Below are 22,875 nucleotides of genomic sequence, written 5' to 3'. Positions count from 1 at the left end.
TATGTTGCCACCCTTATGCTTCACAGTAGGTATGGTGTTCTTTGGATGCAACTCAGCATTCTTTCTCCTCCAAACACGACGAGTTGTGTTTCTACCGAACAGTTCTACTTTGATTTCATCTGACCATATGACATTCTCCCAATACTCTTCTGGATCATCCAAATGCTCTCTAGCAAACTTCCGACGGGCCCGGACATGTAATGGCTTAAGCAGGGGGACACGTCTGGCACTGCAGGATCTGAGTCCCTGGTGGCGTAGTGTGCTACTGATGGTAGCCTGTGTAACGTTGGTCCCAGCTCTCTGCAGGTCATTCACTAGGTCCCCCCGTGTGGTTCTGGGACTTATGCTCCCTGTTCTTTAGATCATCTTGACCCCACGGGTTGAGATCTTGTGTGGAGCACCAGATCGAAGGAGATTATCAGTGGTCTTGTATGTCTTCCATTTTCTAATTATTGCTCCCACAGTTGATTTCTTCACACCAAGCTGCTTGCCTATTGCAGATTCAGTCTTCCCAGCCTGGTGCAGGGCTACAATTTTGTTTCTGGTGTCCTTCGACAGCTCTATGGTCTTCACCATAGTGGAGTTTGGAGTGTGACTGTTTGAGGTTGCGGACAGGTGTCTTTTATACTGATAACAAGTTCAAACAGGTGCCAGTACTACAGGTAATGAGTGGAGGACAGAGGAGCCTGTTAAAGAAGAAGTTACAGGTCTGTGAGAGCCAGAAATCTTGCTTGTTTGTAATTGACCAAATACTTATTTTCCACCAAAATTTGAAAAAAAAATTCTTTCCAAATCGGACAATGCGATTTTCAGGATTTATTTTCTCATTTTGTCTCTCTTAATTCAGGTCTACCTATGATGTCAATTATAGGCCTCTCTCATCTTTTTAAGTGGGAGAACTTGCACAATTGGTGGCTGACTAAATACTTTTTCCCCCACTGTACATACAATATCTATAGAATTTATAATAAAAGGTGGAACTGTAAATGTGTAACAGTAAGACTAGGGAAAGATTGTTGTGAATAAACGAGGTCTTAACTAAGAGGTGGTCTTGTGACTTGATGGTCTTTCTTACACTGTAGCATGGGTTTTCAGCATGGTTTTTTCTTTCCCCCCTCACACATGACAGCATCTGAGAGTGGGATCCGCCCCTATCACTAGACAGTAAGCCAAAAGCACAAAATAAAAAGGCAACTTCCACTTCCTCCTTTTAATTTTGTTTCTGTCCGTTGGATGTAGGAGAATTGAGCACACTGTTGGAGCAACCTCTAGTAAGAATGGTAGCGAGTACAGGGGCCCAGTTGGGCGCTGAAATGCTAACGTCAGTTTAGATGAATCTACATCTCAAACATAGGTAGGTACTGAAGAATTCTCTGGCCTATGGCCTGGTGTTTCTCACTTGTCCTGCGGCCTTGTGATCCCTGCATGGTGTGTGGCCTGGTGTTTCTCGTTTGGCATGTGGCCGTGCAGCCTGGTGTTCCTTGTTTGGGTTGCGCTGTTGCTGTGGCTTGGTTGATTAGGGGGCCTGTGTTGTGAGCAGGAGATCCTGAATTCGGCTCTCAGCAGTGCATGATATTCATCTTCTCTGTATGAATCTTAAAGCATGTGTCATGGTTGGCCACCGGCGTTGTGTTTTAAGCCTGCCTCCTTGTGTCTGGTGATTTTCGCCTACCACTTAGTCTGGCCTTATGCATAATGTCTCATGTTTGGCATGCCACTTTAAGTCTGGGGTTATGTCTAATGTTTGAGATGCCACCTCATGTGTCGTGTTTTTGGGCCTGCCTGAAGGTTTTCCTGCCACTTAGTTGTTGAATAGCCTGCCAGCTCAGGTCTAGGGTTTTCTTCGGCTGCCTCTGCCTCACAGCGCGACTTGATGGGGCCTTCAGTGGAGTATGACTTTCAGTGATGTGTACAACTTGGGGGGCCGTGGCTTTTGGCTGGTTAGCCAGCCGACTTGTGGCTTGTAGGTCTGTTTTCACTACTGTCTCAAAGCTTCACTATCCTTTATTAGCCGTACTGCTGATATTCGTAAGGATGGCTTCTGGATGATACCATCTGTCTGCAGTGATTAACGAGAGTCCTTAATAAAATACAGTCCTGAGGATATCTGGGGAGTCCAACAGATTTCCAGTCTAACCCTCATACTTGGATAGCATATTGAAGTGCTCTGCATTTAACACTTATGTCCCAGTTTGTCCTCTTGGTAGGAGGTATAAATGGTTGCACTAATCAGAATGCCATAGTAAGTCCAGTGTCGGGAGTTTCAGAATGGATTGGTCTACTTTTAACTTGGAAAAATATCTAAGTAAGTTATCCTTCTAGTTGGAGTTGGTCATAGTTGTGATAAGCCAAATTAAATTTGTAAGTCCACTTAATCTTCGGGGTCTGGAGTCATAATTTGGATTGGTTGGCATTTAAGTTGGCTAACCATTTAGGTTCCAGGTTATCCTTCTAGTGGGGTTTCTTAGTCTTTTTGCTTGAAAACTAATCTGTTCTGCATTCAACTGTTTTTAACTATCATCCGTTTAAGTTATGGAATTCATGCCATTTATAGAGAGAATTTATCATAATTATCCCTAAATTAATGTTTGATTGTTGCTTGCTATATCTGTATCAGCTCTCAGTACTTGGCTGGAATGCTTTAACTAGAAATTCTGAGATGAAAATCTCGAACTACAGTACACTAATTTCTTACGACATTACGCCCTAAGGGACACGCCAAAAAATAAAACAGATTGAGGTCTGATTATAGTAAAGTACTAAATATTGGCATTTTGGGATTCTCATTCTACACTTGATAGTACAGAGTTGGGTAGATATTTTGAACAATTAGGTAATCAACACCAGAAGGGTTTCTTACAGTCGAGAACTTGTTCTTGGGGGGCTTACTTGATTGGAAAACGTCAATATTGGGTTTGATGTTAAGTAATATTTTAAGCAGGTGCAGTTGCTGGGCCCATCTGCCATTAGGAACCGTACTCAAGGCCTTGTTCAGGTTACCAGATTCTTTGAATCACTTGACTTCTGCTTCCATTAACATGCTAAGTCTTAGTACAAGTTTCTATATACTTCAATTGTTGGTTAGGTGATTTAACAAGTACAGAATATCTAAATAAAATCTGAGGAAGATAACCAACCATACATAGAAGTGAAGTCTATAAATATAGACCCTCTGGAAAAAAAAAAAGTTGTAACCAGTAAAAGAATTCCTTTTTTACTCTTGTTGGAGCTCCAAATCGATAGATATTATCTTGATTGAATGATATCTAAAACTTTCACACTCTACCTTCCTTAAGCAATATCCGTTGAACTAGGATATTCTGGGGATCTTTCTTCAGGTGTAAGATCTTACAGGGGTGCTCTTTCCCTATCAGAGGATTCCTTGGTCATGGGTGCAGGTGAAAAAATGATAACCTGCATATTTGTCCTTCAAGGTGTGTAGACTAGTAAACCGCAGGGGGCTAATGCAATATTAGCATACAAGAGTCAATTACAGGCTCATATGAAACAATGGTTCATGTCCCTGGACCTTCTGATCAAAGGAACAATACGTCTGGCATAATTAAGAATAATTCACCTTCACCCCAGTGGCCAGATAGATGCTGTCTTCACAGCACCCCTATTTTTTACCCTCCCTCTGGCTTATGGTTGGTGGTAGTTCTCAATCTTCTCTTCTCATAATGAAGAATGGGCTTAAGTGAATGTATAAATAATAAGAATAATGATTATAATTTGGGTGACTCCTACTTGACTTCTGAGAAACCACTTTGAAGGAGGAAGTGGGAGTTCCTTTTTTTATTTTGTGCTCTTGTCTTCCTGTCCAGGAATACGTGCAGATCACACTCTCTCCGGTGCTGTCATGGGTTTCAAGAAAAGCAAATTACCGGTAATTTTATAATTTATTTATTTTTTATTTATTTTTTTTTACTACCTTCTAGGTATCATTGAGAGCATTCTTTGGTCAGTCTGGGCCATGGTTTGAAACTGGTGATATGGACGGAGACAAAAACTCTATCTTTCATGATGTGGATGGATCTGTAACAAATTATAATGATACTTATGTAGCACGAATGGACAACTTCTTGGTCAGACATCCTAAATGTGGTAATGTTACAGAATGGAATGGGGTCATCTGCAGTGGAAAATATGCTCAGGTTAGTTCATTCATAGTCTTCAGTATTTCTATTTTTGTTTAAAGTGACCATGTTGCACCACTTTTATGTGACTAGAACTAAAGGTCTAGATTTTGTTATTCTAGTATAATAAAGGGGTTGTTTCATGGAGACAACCCCCTGTCCATATGGGCATGTGGTCCTCTTAAAATGCAATTGTTTACTTTACAATTCTCTTCTCTGAGAAAGCTGCCTTTTTGCAGTAAGAAATGGTGCTGTCCTAACAAACAGGGATACACATACTGTCATTAATATTTTTTTAATAGAATTACAATAAACCAGTGGGTTCCAAGATGGAGGCCTCCTTTTGCTTTTTGCTGGATTTGAGTGGTAATTTCTAAAGTCTCTTCTGAAAATTATCCATTGCTGTTTGGTCTTACAACTCAGAATGCCAATCATTCTATAAATTGGATCAATAAATGTAGTCATGTTTCTAAAGTGCAAGGGTAAAGGCTCATGGAGAAAAGCTTTTTGTTAGGTAAAACAGTTGAAACTATTGTAATTGAAACACTTTTAGGAGAGGAATTCATCAAGCCCCATAGCTGTCCAAAAATTTTGCGCACCTTCTGAAAAGTTGGGTTAGCGGAAGGAACATGGTTTAGTGCAATCTGACAGATTCACTATAATTTACGCCACTAAAGTGGCATAAATTATGGCAATGTACTCCAGTCCATGATTACAGTACATTTCTGTCAATGGCGCATGGTAACTGAAGGAGGCACCAAATTCAATAAGAGGCGTGCACATCTTACTCCAGTGATCCCTGGATAATCAAAACATGGCAAGTGATTTCTGCCGCTTGACCACTAGCCGCATGAATTGCAGACTGGCTTTGTAAATGAAATGTTTCAGAATAAAATGTAATGTAGATTTCCACTGACACATTGCATTGTTCCCGGCTGCTGTTTATATGTCTGCAATTAGAATGACTAGTCCATGAGACAGGTCCTCACCGAATTCTCTGTGACGATCCGTCTTGTCCCCAGCTGCCGTTTTAAAGTATGCTTTCTCCTAAATGCTGCGGTGTTTCAGAGTAAACCTACAAGTGTACAATAACAGAGCCATTCTCTGATTTACGATGCCTGTGTCTTTCAGCTGAAAGTGGTCTTTGTTTTTGTTTTTTTGTTCTATACACAAGCCTTGAATATCCCCCCACTTAAGTCTTCTAAATGTTCATTTCTTTATGTATTTCCCAACAAGGTCTATGTTCAAGCACGAAATCCCCAAAATCTCACCATGTCCATTGTGAGAGATGAATATCCTTCCAATCCCATGACCCTACGAGGAATCAACCAGAAAGCTCCTTACCAGCAATATCAGCCGGTGGTGATGTTGGAAAAGGGATACACCATTCATTGGAATGCACAGGCTCCACAAACTACTCATCTCTACCTTATTAACTTTGACAAGTAAGCAGATTACTTCTCCATATTTCTTTTGGCTTTTTATCTGTTGCATGACTAAAAACTTTGTAGGCACCTGGACATTACATCCATAGAATTTTGGGTTTGTTAAACCTCTTCTAAAAACCTTTATTTAGAGTTGGTCCATTATTTTCCTCTAATTCATATGCATTATCCCACAAGATTATTTGGGAAATAAGGCTGTCATTGAGTTATGATCCTTTGCTTTCAGGAAGCATTCCATAGGAATAGGACATACATTCTTGATTTTTCAGCCCCAACTAAATAATTTATTTAGATATTTGCATTATTATATGCTCAATTGTATATGTAATACTGTAATTCATTATAAGGTCCCTTTTTTAATATGTAATATATTTTATTCTTTTTGTTTTGTAGAGGGGACTGGTTTAGAGTTGGTCTTTGCTACCCACCAGACACAAGCTTTCAGGTGATGTCACAAATTGTCAAGAGCCAAACTTTCCCTGTAGAAGAATACCAGCCTGTGTCCTCCATAGAAGAACTGCAGAAGAGGAGGACAGAGGGGAAGTTCTTTTTTGATAACAGCACAGGGTAAGCTTCTTAAAGAAGCATTCCCATCAAAGTTTTTATCTTCTTTAATATATTGCAGTCATCACATTTATATAGCACTGTGTGCTTACAATTGCTCATTTTGCCTTTCCACCCAGCTAATTCTTCTCTTATCTGCTGTATGTAGAAACAGGACGTCTCTTGTCCCTGCATTTATCATTCCCAACTTCAACTCTTGACCCAGCTGCTCCACTGCTTCTCTCCCCCGCCATTGACTTTTGCAGTGACTGGTGAGACATACAGGGAAAATTGAATCCTTCGGCTCTATGTAGAAACAGGAAGTCAAAGTATGTTTTTAATCACGTGGCCTAATGGAAAACAGAATAAGTAGCTGGGTAGAAAGGCAAAATGAGCAATTGTAAGCACACAGTGCTATATAATATGATGACTGCAATATATTAAGAGGATAAAAACTTTGATGGGAGGATTGTTTCTTTAAAGCATGCTGGAGCACTGTATCAAGAGAACCTGTTTTTAAGAAGCACCTCTTTACATTACGCATGCTACGTGATCCTCAATACACCTATACGAAGTGCAGTTTCACTCACTAAATATCTACTCAAGTGGCATATAGGCTGTGGGGGATGACTTAAAAACAAACAATTATTTCTTGCTTGAGGAGTCTCTAAAGAATTCTGAAGGAACATGTGATACACACAGGAATCCTAGACTGCATCATGTGAGGCCATAACGCCCCTTCTCCTGTTACTCCCCCCCCCCCCCCCCCCCACTCACTCACTATTTTGTTGGACTATTTAGTGGACATGGTTACACTCCTATACATATATTAGGATTTAATACTGGTTCTGTCTTCTAAATTTTCTCCATACGAAGTATGAGGCAGAAATTTAGTAGGATTGAAAAAATAAATACAACCTGTAGCCTAGCTAAGCTTTGTGTGTAGTGATCGGTATTGAACCAAAATCTCAACTCCTCTCTTGTACAGGCTTTCTTGGCAGCAGTAAACCTATTTCAGCTTTTCATATTGAGACTGATTTTAAGAGCCACTACTTTGACTTAGTTCAGTATGGCTTACCTGTATTAAATACAGAACAGTTGGAGTATGGAGACCTCCTTCTGGTTGGTCCCTCAAGGTGCATTTGTATGGGCTCGATATCCCTCGAAGCGCAATATTACTTTAAAGAGATAAGCGAAAAGTCTGCTCACCTACGTTGAAGATCGAGACACTGAACCAGCAGTGCGGCAGGGTAGCAATAGAAAAAAATTGGTAGCTGGAACATTATACATTTATTTCTACCATATTACTTTGCCTCAAAACTGAAGAGAACTTTCCTTATAAATCTTTCTGACCCTGCACATCCGTTTTTTTTTATTTTTTGGACTTTGGCTTTAAGAGTGTAGACATTGAAGCAGGGTTAACACATAAAGTGTGTCTGCTATCATTTAGTATTTTCCTGAGTGCAATGACTGCTATCTAATGTGTATGGCTGACTTGTGTAAAGTGTACTATTTGCATAAATTATTAATACTTTAAAAGGGTAATTCTAAAATGGGAGTCCTAATTTAACTGTCGGCACCAATTTTCCAGTAGCTGCACAATTGTGAGGACCACTTAGATATGTTTTAATAGCGTTTTTGATCTATTTTTCAGATTGCTTTTCCTCTTTCTCCAAGCAAAACACAATCGTGATGGCCACAGCTATTGCTCTTCTCAGGGATGTGAAAGGGTTATGATCAATGCCACATTTCGATCCAAAGCTACTAGCAACTGCATGTCCAAAGCATACCCCAAATATGCCAAAGCACCTTCAGCAACAAAACCAATGCCGGTTAAATCAACTGCAGCTTGCACCAACTGTGGAGCATCTCAGGTACTGATGCAGCTTATATTTGAAAAACTGATTTAATATGACAAAGATAGGAATAGTAGCCGACGTAGTTATTGAAATGCACTAGACCGCATTGAGACCTTTCGCTGACAGAGGAAGGGGGAAGCTCTGTGCGGTGTCGGAACAAAGTCAGAAGTGGAGGTCCTGCGGTCTTAAGTTCGTTAAATCAGGAAACGATATACAGGTCTCAGTATGGTCACATGTATAAGCAGGTGAGTGGAAGTATACCTGTTGTACCTCTTTTGTAATGGCTTGCTTTACCATGTGGCATCCCAAAATTTATCCAAGCCTACAACGGTATCCTGAAGCTGCATGGGAAAAATCCGTGAGCAATATGCACAAAAAATGTGCAGGACCAATTAAATCTATATTCTTTATTGATACGTGATTTAAAAAAAAAACAAAAATCATAAAATGATTTACAATATCAGATACAAAGCTTACTAGGTGAGCGAGAAGCCCCTTTTTAGATAAGTACTTTAGAGTGTTAAAGTAATGGAAATATAGGTAAAGGAGACAACAAAAGAATACACCATGCACAGGGAAAGCAAGAGAAGATCATGTAAAGTACATACACAGTGGTATTGGTAGAAGGTCCTCTAGAGGAAACGTCACAACACTCGTTTCGCATCTAGATTAATTATCGATTCCTATTAGAACCATGTATACAATAACCTTTATATTTTGTAGTTGCAAAAACTTTGAATTATGGAACCAAATAAATCACGGTATGGGAGCATATGGAGATGTTTCTAGAGATGAATACTTTGAGAATGTTATGTGATGGAGCTTGCCACAATTTATTTTCTTTCTGTCTGAAGTGCACTGACTCCAGCAGAAAAAAACTATCTGTATTAAAGGGGACCTGTCATATTAAACATTCAATCTGAGGAGCAGGAGAAGCTGAGCAGATTATTATATGGGTTTGTGGGAAAAGCGTCACTACAAGTTGTATTTAATTCATTGAAATCTCTGCTCTTTCTGACTTTAGCCGTTAAGGAGGTGGTCCTAATCCGTGATTGACAGCTAGAGGGTAGGGAAGATTGTTATTCATTGATTATTTATGACCACCAATTGACTGCTAAGTCTGGAATACGTAGAGATTTCAATGAATAAAATAAAAATTGTACTGAATCTTTTCCCACAAGCCTATATACAGTCATATGAAAAAGTTTGGGCACCCCTATTAATCTTAAGCTTAATGTTTTATAAAAATTGGTGTTTTTGCAACAGCTATTTCAGTTTGATATATGTAATAACTGTTGGATACAGTAATGTTTCTGCCTTGAAATGAGGTTTATTGTACTAACAGAAAATGTGCAATCTGCATTCAAACAAAATTTGACAGGTGCATAAGTATGGGCACCTCACCAGAAAAGTGACATTAATATTTAGTAGATCCTCCTTTTGCAAAAATAACAGCCTCTAGTCGCTTCCTGTAGCTTTTAATGAGTTCCTGGATCCTGGATGAAGGTATTTTTGACCATTCCTCTTTACAAAACAATTCCAGTTCAGTTAAGTTTGATGGTCGCCGAGCATGGACAGCCTCTTCAAATGATCCCACAGATGTTCAATGATATTCAGGTCTGGGGACTGGGATGGCCATTCCAGAACATTGTAATTGTTCCTCTGCATGAATGCCTGAGTAGATTTGGAGCGGTGTTTTGGATCATTGTCTTGCTGAAAGATCCATCCACTGCGTAACTTCAACTTTATCACTGATTCTTGAACACTATTGCCAAGAATCTGCTGATACTGAGTGGAATCCATGCGTCCCTCAACTTTAACAAGATTCCCAGTGCCGGCATTGACCACACAGCCCCAAAGCATGATGGAACCTCCACCAAATTTTACTGTGGGTAGCAAGTGTTTTTCTTGGAATGCTGTGTTTTTTTGCCACCATGCATAACGCCTTTTTGTATGACCAAACAACTCAATCTTGGTTTCATCAGTCCACAGGACCTTCTTCCAAAAAGAAATAGGCTTCTTCAAATGTGCTTTTGCATACCTCAGCCGACTCTGTTTGTGCGTACTTGCAGAAACGGCTTCTTTCGCATCACTCTCCCATACAGCTTCTCCTTGTGCAAAGTGCGTTGTATAGTTGACCGATGCACAGTGACACCATCTGCAGCAAGTTGATGCTGCAGCTCTCTGGAGGTGGTCTGAGGATTGTCCTTGACTGATCTCACCATTCTTCTTCTCTGCCTTTGTGATGTTTTTCTTGTCCTGACACTTCTGGCCTTAACAAGAACTGTCCCTATGTTCTTCCATTTCCTTACTATGTTCCTCACAGTGGAAACTGACAGGTTAAATCTCTGAGACAGCTTTTTGTATCCTTCCCCTGAACAACTATGTTGAATAATCTTTGTTTTCAGATCATTTGACAGTTGTTTTGAGGAGCCCATGATGCCACTCTTCAGAGGAGATTCAAACAGGAGAACAACTTGCAAGTGGCCACTTTAAGTAGCTTTTCTCATGATTGCATACACCTGGCTATAAAGTTCAAAGCTCAATGAGGTTACAAAACCAAAAAAAGTGCTTTAGTAAGTCAGTAAAAAGTAGGCAGGAGTATTTAAAACAAGAAAATGATAAGGGTGCCCATACTTATGCACTGGTCAAATTTTGTTTGAATGCAGATTGCACATTTTCTGTTAGCACAATAAACCTCATTTCAAGGCAGAAACATTACTGTGTCCAACAGTTATTACATATATCAAACTGAAATAGCTGTTGCAAAAACACCAATTTTTATAAAACATTAAGCTTAAGATTAATAGGGGTGCCCAAACTTTTTCATATGACTGTATCAATCCGTTAATCTTCCCTGATGTGCAATCTATGGGCAATATGTAGTACAACATTTTCAAGCTGATCGGTTCACAAATAAATTGGAGCTTTATGAAGTTGCAGAAATGGGCAGTGCACCTATGGATAGCATATTTTGGCACTGTACAAGGCCATATGCATGAAGCTCAACTGAAAGATCACCAACAGGAAAGAGTTAATTCTCTTAACAGAAGTGTGAAGATAAAAAACAATGTCCAAAAACTATATTCAGCAGTCATGGACAGAAATGTCTGTGTCTACTGTGCTACAGAAGAAGGGGCACCATTCACAATTTTCATAGGGATGAATGGATTCACTAGTGAAATAGCTGCACCCCACGTTTGCGTTTTATGAGCAGAGTTTCTCAGTAAAGCTTGACCAATAACCAACTTTAAAAGTCATTAAAATGTTCTGCTGCGACCTTCAAATTCACAAGGTTGACCTCCAGATGTTTACCAAGAAATGCATGTCTTGGAAATATTAAAAAGGAAATTGTAACTTTCCTTCTGCAAAAGACCGTTGGATCCAACAGTTCAATGTTTTAAAGTATCTAGCAAAATCCTTCTCCAGTATCAAGGAAAAGCACCCAGTGCTCGACTAGAACGTGGGTAAGCTTGCGAGCAGGGACCTCACGCCTAATTTAACTGTTTAAACTGTCTCACCTTGTATTGAATTTATTGTCTGTACATATCCCCGCTTAATTGTAAAGTGCTGTGGAATATGTTGCCGCTATATAAATAAAAAATTAATAATATTATAAACACTTACGAGGTATATGATCTACCAAGTGTATTGAATCACTCGGTCCATTCCGAAGCTGCTGGTTATGTAATTGGCCTTCTGTTCAACACACGCACTGTATTGAGATATTTGTCACTTTGGCTGGACTACCAAATATCAGCCACACATCACACTTGAATGACAAAGCTGAAGACATCCAGCCTTGTATATGAGGGAATAAGTGAAGGAATTGCAAAGTGTTCCCGATGCGTAGTAATGCGCACAAACTGTTCTCAGTAAGGAGCAAATAAAGCCACCTCCTGAATTTCACATCAATTTGTTTTTGGCTGTTAAATAAACTTCTCACTCTGAACACATAGTTACTTTGGTAGTAAAGTGTAATATTGTATCGCTTTATACAAAGAATCAAAACTATGATGTAAATTTTAGGTGGCACAACTAGTCTGTGTGTACACTAATGATTTTGTGTGATCTAGGTCTATCTATATACATGTCGATCTGCTGGAGATACAGCCTGCATATCATGGTCTGAACACTGTAAATCTCTAAATGTAATGGCTATTAGTCCAACTATATACTAAAGGGGTTTTTCCATGAACAAAACACATTTTAATCAATAGATATTTGGAATAATAAGTTCTATAATTAGATGTTTAAAGAAAAATGTTCCTGTGCTGAGAATCTTTTATTTGTATGTATGTACTGTGTAATGGCTGTGTCTGGCCGTGCAGGAACATGGTCTAATCATACTACAGCTCCTGGGCAGGGGAGGAAGAATAAGTGATTATATAGACAACATAGCAGTGGCTTGCAGTTGCTGCTTGCTGTGAGGTAAAACATTTGCCTGCCTGTTTTATCAATTGAATGTTTGTTTATTTCTGCCACATTTCTTGTCCCCTGAGATCATCATAAATTAGATCAATGATGTAAGAGCTCTAGCTGCCGCTGAGCTTATGTTTTGATTCATGATGAACTTGAAGGGCTGAAGATGTGGCAGAAAGTTGCTCCTGTGATAAAACATGCAGAGAAATGTTTTAATTCACAGAAAGAATCTGCTGCAATCCCATGCTGTGCTGTCTGTACCTTTTTGTTTCTTCCCTTGGCTAGAAGTTGTGGTATGTGCCGACCCATGCTCCTGCACGGTTACATCCATTACACAGTACATAGCAGAGGCACATGACTGTTGCTTTGCAGTGCTGTGGTCCTAGGTTCAAATCTCATCAAGAGCAACTTCTGAAAAGAGTTTATCCCCGTGTTTTTCTGGGTTTGCTTCGGGTACTCCTGTTTCCTACCACACTCTAAAGACATACTGTTGGGGAATTAGATTATGAGCCCCAATAGGGACAGTGATGTCAATATCTGTAAAGTGATGTGGAATACGATGGCGCTATAAAAGTGAGCATAATGACCTTATTTAATTTATCTCAGCACAGGAGTATATAATATTTAAAAATGAATATAATAGTGTGAGGGATGACACCGGGGAGATCACGCAATATCTCGCCGTTGCCGTCACGCTGTCAGTATATCGTCCAGAATCGCGAACATACGATCCAGACTACTCGCTGCTTAGGTATCTGCAAGCGACCAGTAAACGTATGGCGTCACACCTCCTGGGTTCCAAAGCATGGAATACGTGTTTACGCCCCCCCTTTACGGTCACTGTCGGTTTCACGATAGCCCTATTATTCGCTGCCACCACCGGCCGAGTTTGAAATATAATACAGGCCTGTCCGGACGCCTGCGTTTTGGGAGCGTATATGGCTTTGGGGAAGGGAACGATTACAGGACAAAAGAAACAGAACTATTAAATTTTTATATTTAATCCAAAAGGGAGGCCGTGTTTAAGAAAAATATATACAAGGATGTTACAAGGGAGACATTAAAATACATAAGCAGTTACACAAATAAAATGGGCTAAAAAAAAAAGAGAAACTTGCACTATAAAGACCGCTGCAACAATTCAATATTTGTGGCGGGGAGATGCTCCGTTTAAACTGTTATCGAACAGGGTCCTCTGCTATGATAGACATATACTCCCTGGCAAAGAACACTGCTCCACCTCAACAAACTATTTTATGCTGACGGGAGAGACCCCCCTGTGATGACATCATAGGGGCTGGGCTCCACCCTTCAGACTTGTATTGAAAACCTGTTTTTTGGGATAACTCATTGCGTGTTGATCCCAGAAGCCCAAAAGTGATATCATATTTTCTATTATGATTTTACCTTCATGTAGAGACCACACATCGCTTAGTTGCAGTCTGCTATCCTGGTGTTTTTGCGCTACAGCTCTATGCAAACACTTGCAGTGACAGGGAATATGCATATTGCTCCTTGGCTGATTCTGTCACTAAAAATATAGGTCCCGTTATTGTCGGATGCATGGAACTTACAGTATTTCATATCTGAGTCTAAATGTCTGGAGATTTCTTTATGAAGCAAGCTCCAACAGTTACACGCAAATTATTGCAATCCTGCGTTTTAATCACCCCCTGGGTCTTCCAGAGACAAGATGCTCACATCTTAACTAAGTTATAACACTTCTTGACTGCCAGCAGTTTAAGGCCTTACTCATGACTGTGTTAATTGGGCTTTGTGCTGAGTTTTTTATGGAGACCACTTTGTACTGACCAAAAGGGGAATAAGGGAGAAATGGGCAATATCTGTGACAGACTTTCAATATTCCTCAATATTTCCCTGACAAATAGTAATAGATGCATCCAATTGTGTAAACCTACTATTCCAAGATCTATTGATTTAAAATGTGCTTTGGTTCTAGGATAACCCCTTTAAGTAAAATAAGTATAATTTCTTTTTGTGGAGGCCACATGCTGGTGTATATAGACTTCTAGACCAGTCGATGCTCCGTGGGGTAAGAGTATGCAACTTTGCTTTCCTCCAGGAGGAAGAAAGCTGATTTTCTAGTGCTACCTATTGCTGGGAGGTAGCTACCTTTTATACAACTTATGGGGTAGCTATTAAAGTCTGCTTTCTTCCTCCTAAAGAGAGCTACTTTGCAAAAAAGACCAAAAAATATATTGGTACAATATATTACTGAACTTGGTGATCTGTTTGTATTTCTATGTATAAGATAGGAATGTATGATTGATTGATTTTTATATATTGTTCTGATTGCAGGTTGTCTTTACCAGTGATCCTCATAATATCTACCTCCCTGTGGAAATTCAGTCACTTAGTAAAGAAGAAATCCAACAAGGAGCTGCGGAGTCTTTTATTTCGGTAGGAACCCACTCAGGCTATAAAAATAACCATTCCGTAGTATAATAGTCTGAATTTTTTTCCCTCTAAACATAGGGGTATACTTCCTGTGTTTTTTTTTTTCCCCTTAGCAGATTCCTGTGTCTACTATTATTTCTAAATGGTTATTTTAGCAGTATTACGTTTTTCTGATTATTAAAGTAAATTTCTCTCCCCAGCTTCGACTGACTAATATGAGCCTGTCCTTTTTTGCTCTTTGTCTAACATGTAGTGTTGGATGCGTTGTTAATACAAAAGATTCCCATATTCTAGATGCTGCACACTCTGGGTGTGAGTCCTTTTTGGGCGGTCTCGCCTCATGATTGACAGTCAGTACAACCACCCACTGGACTTGTAAACCTAGTTGCAGTCAGGGTCTACATCAACAAATTCTAAGGAATTTCTAGGTCGGTGTGAAAAGATTCAGTCTAAATCTTCTCGCCTGTTCCTGCTCTTAGTTCCTGCCTTTAGGTAGGACTGTATGCTTAGTATGACCGCTTCCCTTTAGGCTCTGTTCACATTTGTTGGCTTCTCGATTATTCTCCTTCAAAAGATATATGGGTGAACATTTATTATAGGAAACAATTGTTGGAAGCTTTAGCAGAACCCAACAGACCTATTAATGTTCTGCTGGTGTCTGTTGTGCATTGACTTCTAAATATCATATGTCGACTAAGCCTGAATGTGGTTTTTCCATCCAAAACATCTACATAAATAAACACTAGATTTGTCGGTTTTAAAACTTACTGTTAAAAGTCAAGTAGGACAGGTGACTCCATAATTTGGCTACCTAGTAAATCTTCACTTCCACTCCTATACTCATGTGCACAGGACAGGGTTTCCTGTGTTGGTATGTGAAGGGGACTGGCTGACTGCTTATTCCTATCGCTATGCCCTCCCCATCAGTCTCAGCTGATGCTTAAACAAAAAAGGCTGGCTTAACTACTGAATCAGTTGGCCATATTCACACACCTTTCTGGTGATGTGCTGAGATAGGAAGCCCTTCAATGTGATTATCACAGGAAGCCCTTCAATGTGATTAGCACAGGACCAGGAAAGGGCAGCTCTCTGACAATGGAAGCTGCTGAATCAATTAAATGTTATTGTTTTCTAATTTACTACTTTTAAGCAGATTTTTGTAGATTTTGGGGCTGTAAAACATCTTTTTAAAGGAGTATTCCAAAAATAGTGAGCAGTAAATTATCACCTATCCAGAGGTGCTGATCACTAAGGTCCAGCGATCTTGAGAATGGGGCACGTTCTTGAATATATTGGAGGTTCGCATGCCCGAATGCCACTCCATTTTATGGTCTATGGGACTGTCAGACAAAGATGAGTATGGTGCTCTTTTATTTCTGGCAATCCCACAGAATATACAGCTGAGGTGCCCATGCTCGACCCCTGCTCCACTTATTCTCTGGATTGGTGGGAGTTCCAGGGGTCGGACCCCCAGTGACCACCAAGTTATTGCCTATCCTTTATAAAGTTTGTAGTTATGTTTCCACTATTGTGTCTTTAACTATGTTCCTAGAGATTATAAAATAAATCTAATTCTGAGAATGGATAGTAGTAAAAATGGTAGAGTTCTGCACTGAAAAGAACACTGTCCTGTAAACGTAGAAAGTAAAATATTAGCTGACCTGCTGTTTATTGACTTTAATGTTTGGCTGTCATTCTGTCCAGGGATTTCTCTATATTAGGCTTCTGCAGTAGTGAGGGAATTTACCTTCATCTCGGCTCAGTCCTTTCTAGTCTCTTCAGGCAGATTAAAGGGTCTTTATTAGAAGAAATGTCATTATAGGTTTGCATGAGAGGATGTGAGTGAAAAGGGATTTAATTCCTATTATGGTTGGCAATCTTTGTTACCTTCATGTGTTTTTCAGGTTAATGGCACCAAGTATTCCTTCCAAAAAGTTGGTTTATTAGTTGTTGTCATTGATGCTTGCACTGGAGCGGTAAAAGAAGACTTGTACTTTCCCCAAGAAGATTTTGAGGGACTGGAAAAACACTTGGAAAATAAAATGCCCAAAAGGTATATATATGTATCTCTTCTAGTCCAAAGTCTTTTGTGGAAACTTGCTATCTTCAGTAGGGTGACCAAGAGCACTTATAGGTCCTGCATGTCACTCTAATTTTGTTAAGCATCAGTCTAAATGAAAATGCTTAAAAAAAACAAAACAAAAAAAAACATGAAGGACAGGGCTCTGCATCATTTGCAAGCAACCTCCGTGTTTCCTTATTGTGGTGTTCGAGAGCCATAGAGGCTGTTCAGTTTGCCCTGTAATGCTGTCATTATACTAGGTATAGCGTGTGATGCCACAGAATCTTAGCGGAGGTATTAAAGACAAAAGGAAACCCCAATTTTGTGTTCACTTATTTATTTATTTTTTTTTGTCTAGTGTTTTTAGTAAACTCTCAGATACATTTGGAGACTAATTTTACAGGGATTATCCAGGACTATTAATTTTTTACTATGGGCCTAAGCACTAATGGGCAGATAGTTGCTAACTATCTGTCTGTTCTGCCCAGTGCAGATCTCTGCTGGCACTAGAGCGGACACAGACGGCTCCTGCCGGTGATTCTGTGTCCTATGCTGACGTCGCGTAGACAGAGCAGCAGCTTCTTTTCCGCTCTCTTCTGTAACAAGGGATGTGACTGCCGAAGTTATGTTGATTTGACAGTGGCTCACAAAAGAGGAAAAGAGGGACAATAAAGGCACCAAGCGCGTTAAATGATTAAATAAGAATACAATATAATGAGAAAAATATAGAAATTTTATTATTAATAGGACACTGGACACAACCATTTAAAAACATGATTAAAAAACATGTCAGACAAAAAAGGGACATATAAGCAAAAAAATCCCCTTACAGAAATTGACATATAGATCCGATATAATATATAATCACAAGCAATTAGTCTGTGGAAAATATTTAACAGATGTAATAAATAACCTAACACATCTGGTATTTGAACAATAACATGATTAGGGTATACCCTCCATTATCCAATATATATGGCCCCCAGACAAATGGGATACCTGATTAAATAAATAAATAGTAAATTTTAGAAGGTCCCAGAATAAGAAGGAATCTAAAAGTACAAACTATATATATCCACAGAAAGATAGAGGAGATGTCAAAATACAAAACCTACGCGTTACGCTATCCTATTATGGCTTCCTCAGGTTATTTGTTTGTATTGTAGGGTTTCCTCTTGCACCACTTGGTACAACAGTCCTCAACGTTCTCCTGTTCTCAAAATGGCTGCTGATGGAGGAGCATGTGACCAGCCTCCTCCAATTACATAAAAGCTCTTCCTTATGAGGTGCTTTTCAATTGGAGGGGGCTTATGGATCAGTTAATCAGTTAGTATTAACTTGTCATTAGGGGACAATTGGAATTTGTTTCCCATTTTTCAGTACATTATGAAGGACACCAATCATTTTACTCACATAAGTACAACCCGTTAGGCATAAAACAAGCCCTCATACAAAAGGCGGAAAGAAAGGAAACATTGTTAGGTCTTTAAAGGGTTAACTTGGTAACTTTTGCATGAATATTATTATGGCTTTTATAAAATTAAGTTTGATATTTTCTCTTCACTAGATCAATAGTTGCCATTGCATCACGTGGCTATATAATGGATTATGGTAATATTGCACAACAGTTATACACTCTCGGAACAGCCAAACCAGCAATTCTTCAGAATAAAGGTAAGCTGCAGATGAAAATGCTGTACGCTTTTAGGAAACTACTTCTCACAACTACATTGCAATGACCATAATCCTCAGAGGACTACAGAACATGCAGTAGACATGTGCATCTACAGTTTACATGATTTTAAATCCCACTTAAAAATTAACTTGAAGCAATATTAATGTCTTTAAGTGGTTACCAATGAGTTTACAAAATTTGGGTTAAAAAAAAAAAAAAAAAAAGCCCACTGCTCCAGTGGGTCACACGTCCTGCAGTGATGTTCTATATTATTCATACACCCACTGCAGCCAATCACTGGCCTCAGCAGTCGTACATGCAGATTTCATCACTGAGGCCATTGATTGGCTGCAGAGATAATATAAATGATGTACAATGCACGATCACTAAAAATGTATTTATTTTTTCTGTTTACTTTAAATATTGGTAAGTCTCCTTACTATCTGTGTATCCATGATGTTGCATTTCTGAAAGCCAATCTTAGGTAATGTAACTTCGGCTTAATTTAGAATTGGATTGAAGCCTGCAATATTTGGGGGGAGAGGAGGTTGTGGGGGAAACATGATGTAAGGGTTTGCTTCCTAATTCTGTGTAGGTGACTGTGGAACAATGGGAAGAAACGAGACAGTCTGAAGCTATTCAGCCTCCAGGGTTCTGATCGAGCAGGGCTGTCAAACTCAAAACACACAGGGGGCCAAAATGAAAAACTCAGACAAATCCACGGGCCAACCAGTATACAGTATAATGGACCACATATAGTTCTCCATACAGAATGGGCCCACATAGTCATCCATACAGTATAATGGGTCCCATATAGTCCTTCATACAGAATAATGGGCCCCACCTAGTCCTCCATACAGAATAATGGACCCCACCTAGTCATCCATACAGAATAGTGGTCCCCACATAGTCCTCCATACAGAATAATGGCCCCACCTAGGGGTGGTGGTTCTGGTGTTGTGGGCCAAATATAATCACCCTGCAGGCCAGATTTGGCCCACAGGCCCGAGTTTGACAATAGAGGAAATTCATTTTAGCCTACTTCACTACCAATCAGAGTATAGGAGTTCTCTAGTAGATTCCAGACACACTAAATATGATTAAACGATTCAAAAGATGAACACTCGCACATCTGAATACTCCACTCACTCTTCCATATTAAAGGGGTTTTCCACAAGCCTCTTCTATTTTAAACTGGGCAAGCCTGGAACTTTAACAAAATTTGCTTTAGGCACCAACCACCGGTATAGCACTGCCTCTGTGGTGCTGCTGTGGGTCTTTCACACTGCTGCAGTAGTGACATCACTACTACTACATTGAATTGGCTGATGCAGTATTTTTCTATCTGAGCCTAAATATTCACTTTATCACTTTTGTGAATGATATGGAGAATATCGGTGACCTCAAAGGGTCATTTCATTAAGGTGGTTGCGCCAGAATTCTAGAGTAAAATTTTTGTGCCGCTTGGAAGTTGCTCCAAAATGTTGCGACTTTTGGTGCTTTCACTCCAGTTTTGGACAGCTACGCCAGTATGGGCTACACATGGATGGGGTGTAGCTAAACCTGCCCGTTAAGTTCTTGAAAAGTTACACTGTTATTGTTGCACTATTGTGACTGAAGCACATTTCTGCTGAAGGCACACGGTAGTTGTAATATGCACTTAATTCATTATGTGACATGCACTTCTTAATGATTTGCGCTCTTCTTCCGCCATTGACCCCATTCACTAAGACTAGTCGGCACTGATTCATTTTGACTGGTGGTGTGCACAAGACTTAGGCACTTCTTACAAAAGTTTATGGATGCCTTATGATCTAAAGCTGTATTACTTAAAGAGGTTGTCAACTACTTTAACATTGATGACCTATCCTTAGGATAGGTCATCAATATCTGATCAGTGGGGGTGCGACACCTGGCACCCTCTCCGATCAGCTGTTCTTGGTGCCGGCCGTGGCCGTAAGTGCTCAGTTACGGAGCTGCTCCGTCTACTGATGGTACTGCACATCCGCCCCCTATTGACAACAATTTTCTAACATTAAGGCTGTGTGCCCACAATGAGTTTTTCATACTGTGTATTTTCATTGCATCAAAAACGCAGAGTCTTCCAGCTTTAATTTAGTTCCAGGTTTAAGTTTTAAGCTTTTTATGTGGGTCATACACAGCATAAGGGTTAATGGTCCTATTAAATCACTACCAGCACCTTGCCTTTATTAAGTAACTTTAAAGGGACAAATTTGTATTTGAAGTTTTTTTTTTTTGTTTTTTTTTCTGATTTCTCCCCTCCATCAAATTTTGCCAGTGCAAAATGTGTTGCCCTTTTAAAGGGAATATGTCAGCAGGTTTTGCTATGTAATCTGATAGCAGCATGATGTAAGGACAGAGGCCTTGATTCCAGTGATGTATCAATTAGTTTAATGGGTGCCGCAGTTGTGATAGAATCACTGTTTTCTCTGCTACTAAGCTCAGTTGAGCGGTGTATAACCCTGCCCACACCACTTATTAACAGCTTTCTGTCCTTTGTGACAGTCACTGGCAGAGTACTGTAGGGAGATATGTTTCACTGAGGCTATTAGGTTCAGTGATGTGAAACATGGATGTTTTTCTCCTGCATGGTAGGTGCAAAGAGGGTTGATCAGCTGTGTTTTATGAGAACAACCATAGAGCGGGCGGGAGGTTGTTCTCCATATCTCCACCTTGGGGAGAATACACTGATTTGTAGTGAAACAGCAACACAATACCCAGTAAGTGACACGTTGCTGTAATCAGGGACTCTGGTCCTATATTATGGTGGTCCCAAATTGCATAGCAAAAACCTGCTGACAGATTCCCTTTAATTAGTGCAACACATTACATTTCAAAAGGGCAATTCTCAAGTTCTTTAATTAGGTAAAACTGAAAAAGCAAAGTGTTTCTAAAATCAAGCTACTCTGCAATTTACAAGAACAATAGGGTTTTTAATTCTATAATTTCTGCTTGCTTTCTAGACTGCAGTGGTGTCCAGTTACTTATCAGCAGTGGCAACTAACATGGCTCTTTGCTATAGAGATTAAAATTGGATTTATCCAGGCTATTTCTGAGGCACTCTTAGTCTCCCTGCACTCTTCTGATACTGCAGAAGCAAAGCTGTCTCTGCTCGCAGCATTATACAGTGCACATTTTGGGCCAGCCACTCAACTTTGATTATTTTGACCAACTGCAATCATGAGTCCACCATCTCTTGACAAGTGGGAGGCTGGGGAGCTGTGCATTTCTTAAGACCACTTGAGAAAACCCATCTAAACAAATCTCCGTTTTTGTGTTGTTTTTTTTTTTGCAAAATATACCATTTATAACCTTTTAATACTTGTGTTTTCTTTAGGTAGCATTGCCTTCATTGGATACAATGGAAAGTTGAAACCATCCTGGACAAGACTGCTCATGAGTCCTGCTGGACAGGGCTTGGGACTACTGGATAGCTATATACCTGTACAGCATGAAGCCTACGAATGTCGGAGAGCTAGCTCAAATAAAAGAAAAGATATTGAACTATTAAAGAGAGCTTTAAAGACACTTTAGATTAATATATGCCTTCAATGGGCATTTCCAGCAAAAATGTGAACTATCTTATTTAATTTATGGCAGTTACACTGTTATCCAGCATGAATCAAGTTACTGTGTTTATTAAAGCTGTGGGCCTAAAATCGGAGCCCCAATGCCAATGCACCTTCTAGTTGTATATAATCCTAGACTGTTTTGTGTTTTTGTAAAGATAGGATTTGCAGATGTGATTTTTGGTGGTTTTGTATGTGCTGTAAACTGTATTTTTATACTTACTTTTTTATATATATTTCTGATATTTTATGGTGTTGTTTTATGGATATGACTGGAAGCGTTTTTAAGTGTGTTTCTTTGCACCGTGGTTTACTTGAAAGATATTTGTTATTAAAATCTTTCTACAAGTTGTTGATGTTGGTATTCATGCGTAGAAGATATTCAATTGGTCAGACCAACAACTTTTGACCTCTCTAATTTAAAATGCATGAGGTTTGTTTCAATCAAAACAATTTTTGCATTAAAAAAAAGAGTTTTACTGAGAAAAAAACAACTTTCTGACTATGCCTTAACATCTCTTGTATAATGTAATTTTCTATCAAATAATTACTTTTTAAAGGGGGTTTTCTGGGGATTAGGAAAGTTTCTGCTTTTATTATCTGACAGTCCCAACATTTTCAGGTAGATTCCACCTGGAACCAAACCTAAAAAGTGCCTCCAAAAATGCAGCAAAAAATTGAACACTTTCCGCTCCAGAATATCATGTCCTTGATTTGTGCTGTTT

The 22,875-nt window shown here is 39.4% G+C and overlaps 1 protein-coding gene across 1 annotated transcript in view; it reads left to right on the top strand.

Moving 5' to 3' along the window:
- CEMIP2 (cell migration inducing hyaluronidase 2) overlaps positions 1-22,501 on the top strand; it is a 97,674-nt gene extending 75,173 nt beyond the window's left edge. Inside the window, exons 17-24 of the mRNA XM_073670387.1 lie at positions 3,939-4,154; positions 5,373-5,581; positions 5,975-6,148; positions 7,779-7,998; positions 14,725-14,826; positions 16,728-16,876; positions 18,453-18,559; positions 21,919-22,501. Coding sequence (XP_073526488.1) covers positions 3,939-4,154; positions 5,373-5,581; positions 5,975-6,148; positions 7,779-7,998; positions 14,725-14,826; positions 16,728-16,876; positions 18,453-18,559; positions 21,919-22,115 — 1,374 coding nt within the window. The 3' untranslated portion in view covers positions 22,116-22,501. The remainder of the gene's footprint in view (positions 1-3,938; positions 4,155-5,372; positions 5,582-5,974; positions 6,149-7,778; positions 7,999-14,724; positions 14,827-16,727; positions 16,877-18,452; positions 18,560-21,918) is intronic.
- The last annotated feature ends 374 nt before the right edge of the window (positions 22,502-22,875 follow it).

The sequence above is a fragment of the Phyllobates terribilis genome, unplaced genomic scaffold (genome assembly GCF_046119375.1).
Source record: "Phyllobates terribilis strain yellow unplaced genomic scaffold, ASM4611937v1 Scaffold_1__5_contigs__length_1240528914, whole genome shotgun sequence".
Taxonomy (NCBI): Eukaryota; Metazoa; Chordata; class Amphibia; order Anura; family Dendrobatidae; genus Phyllobates; species Phyllobates terribilis.
The sequence above is the reverse complement of the archived record's forward strand: the minus strand, read 5'-3'. Positions and strand labels throughout refer to the sequence as shown.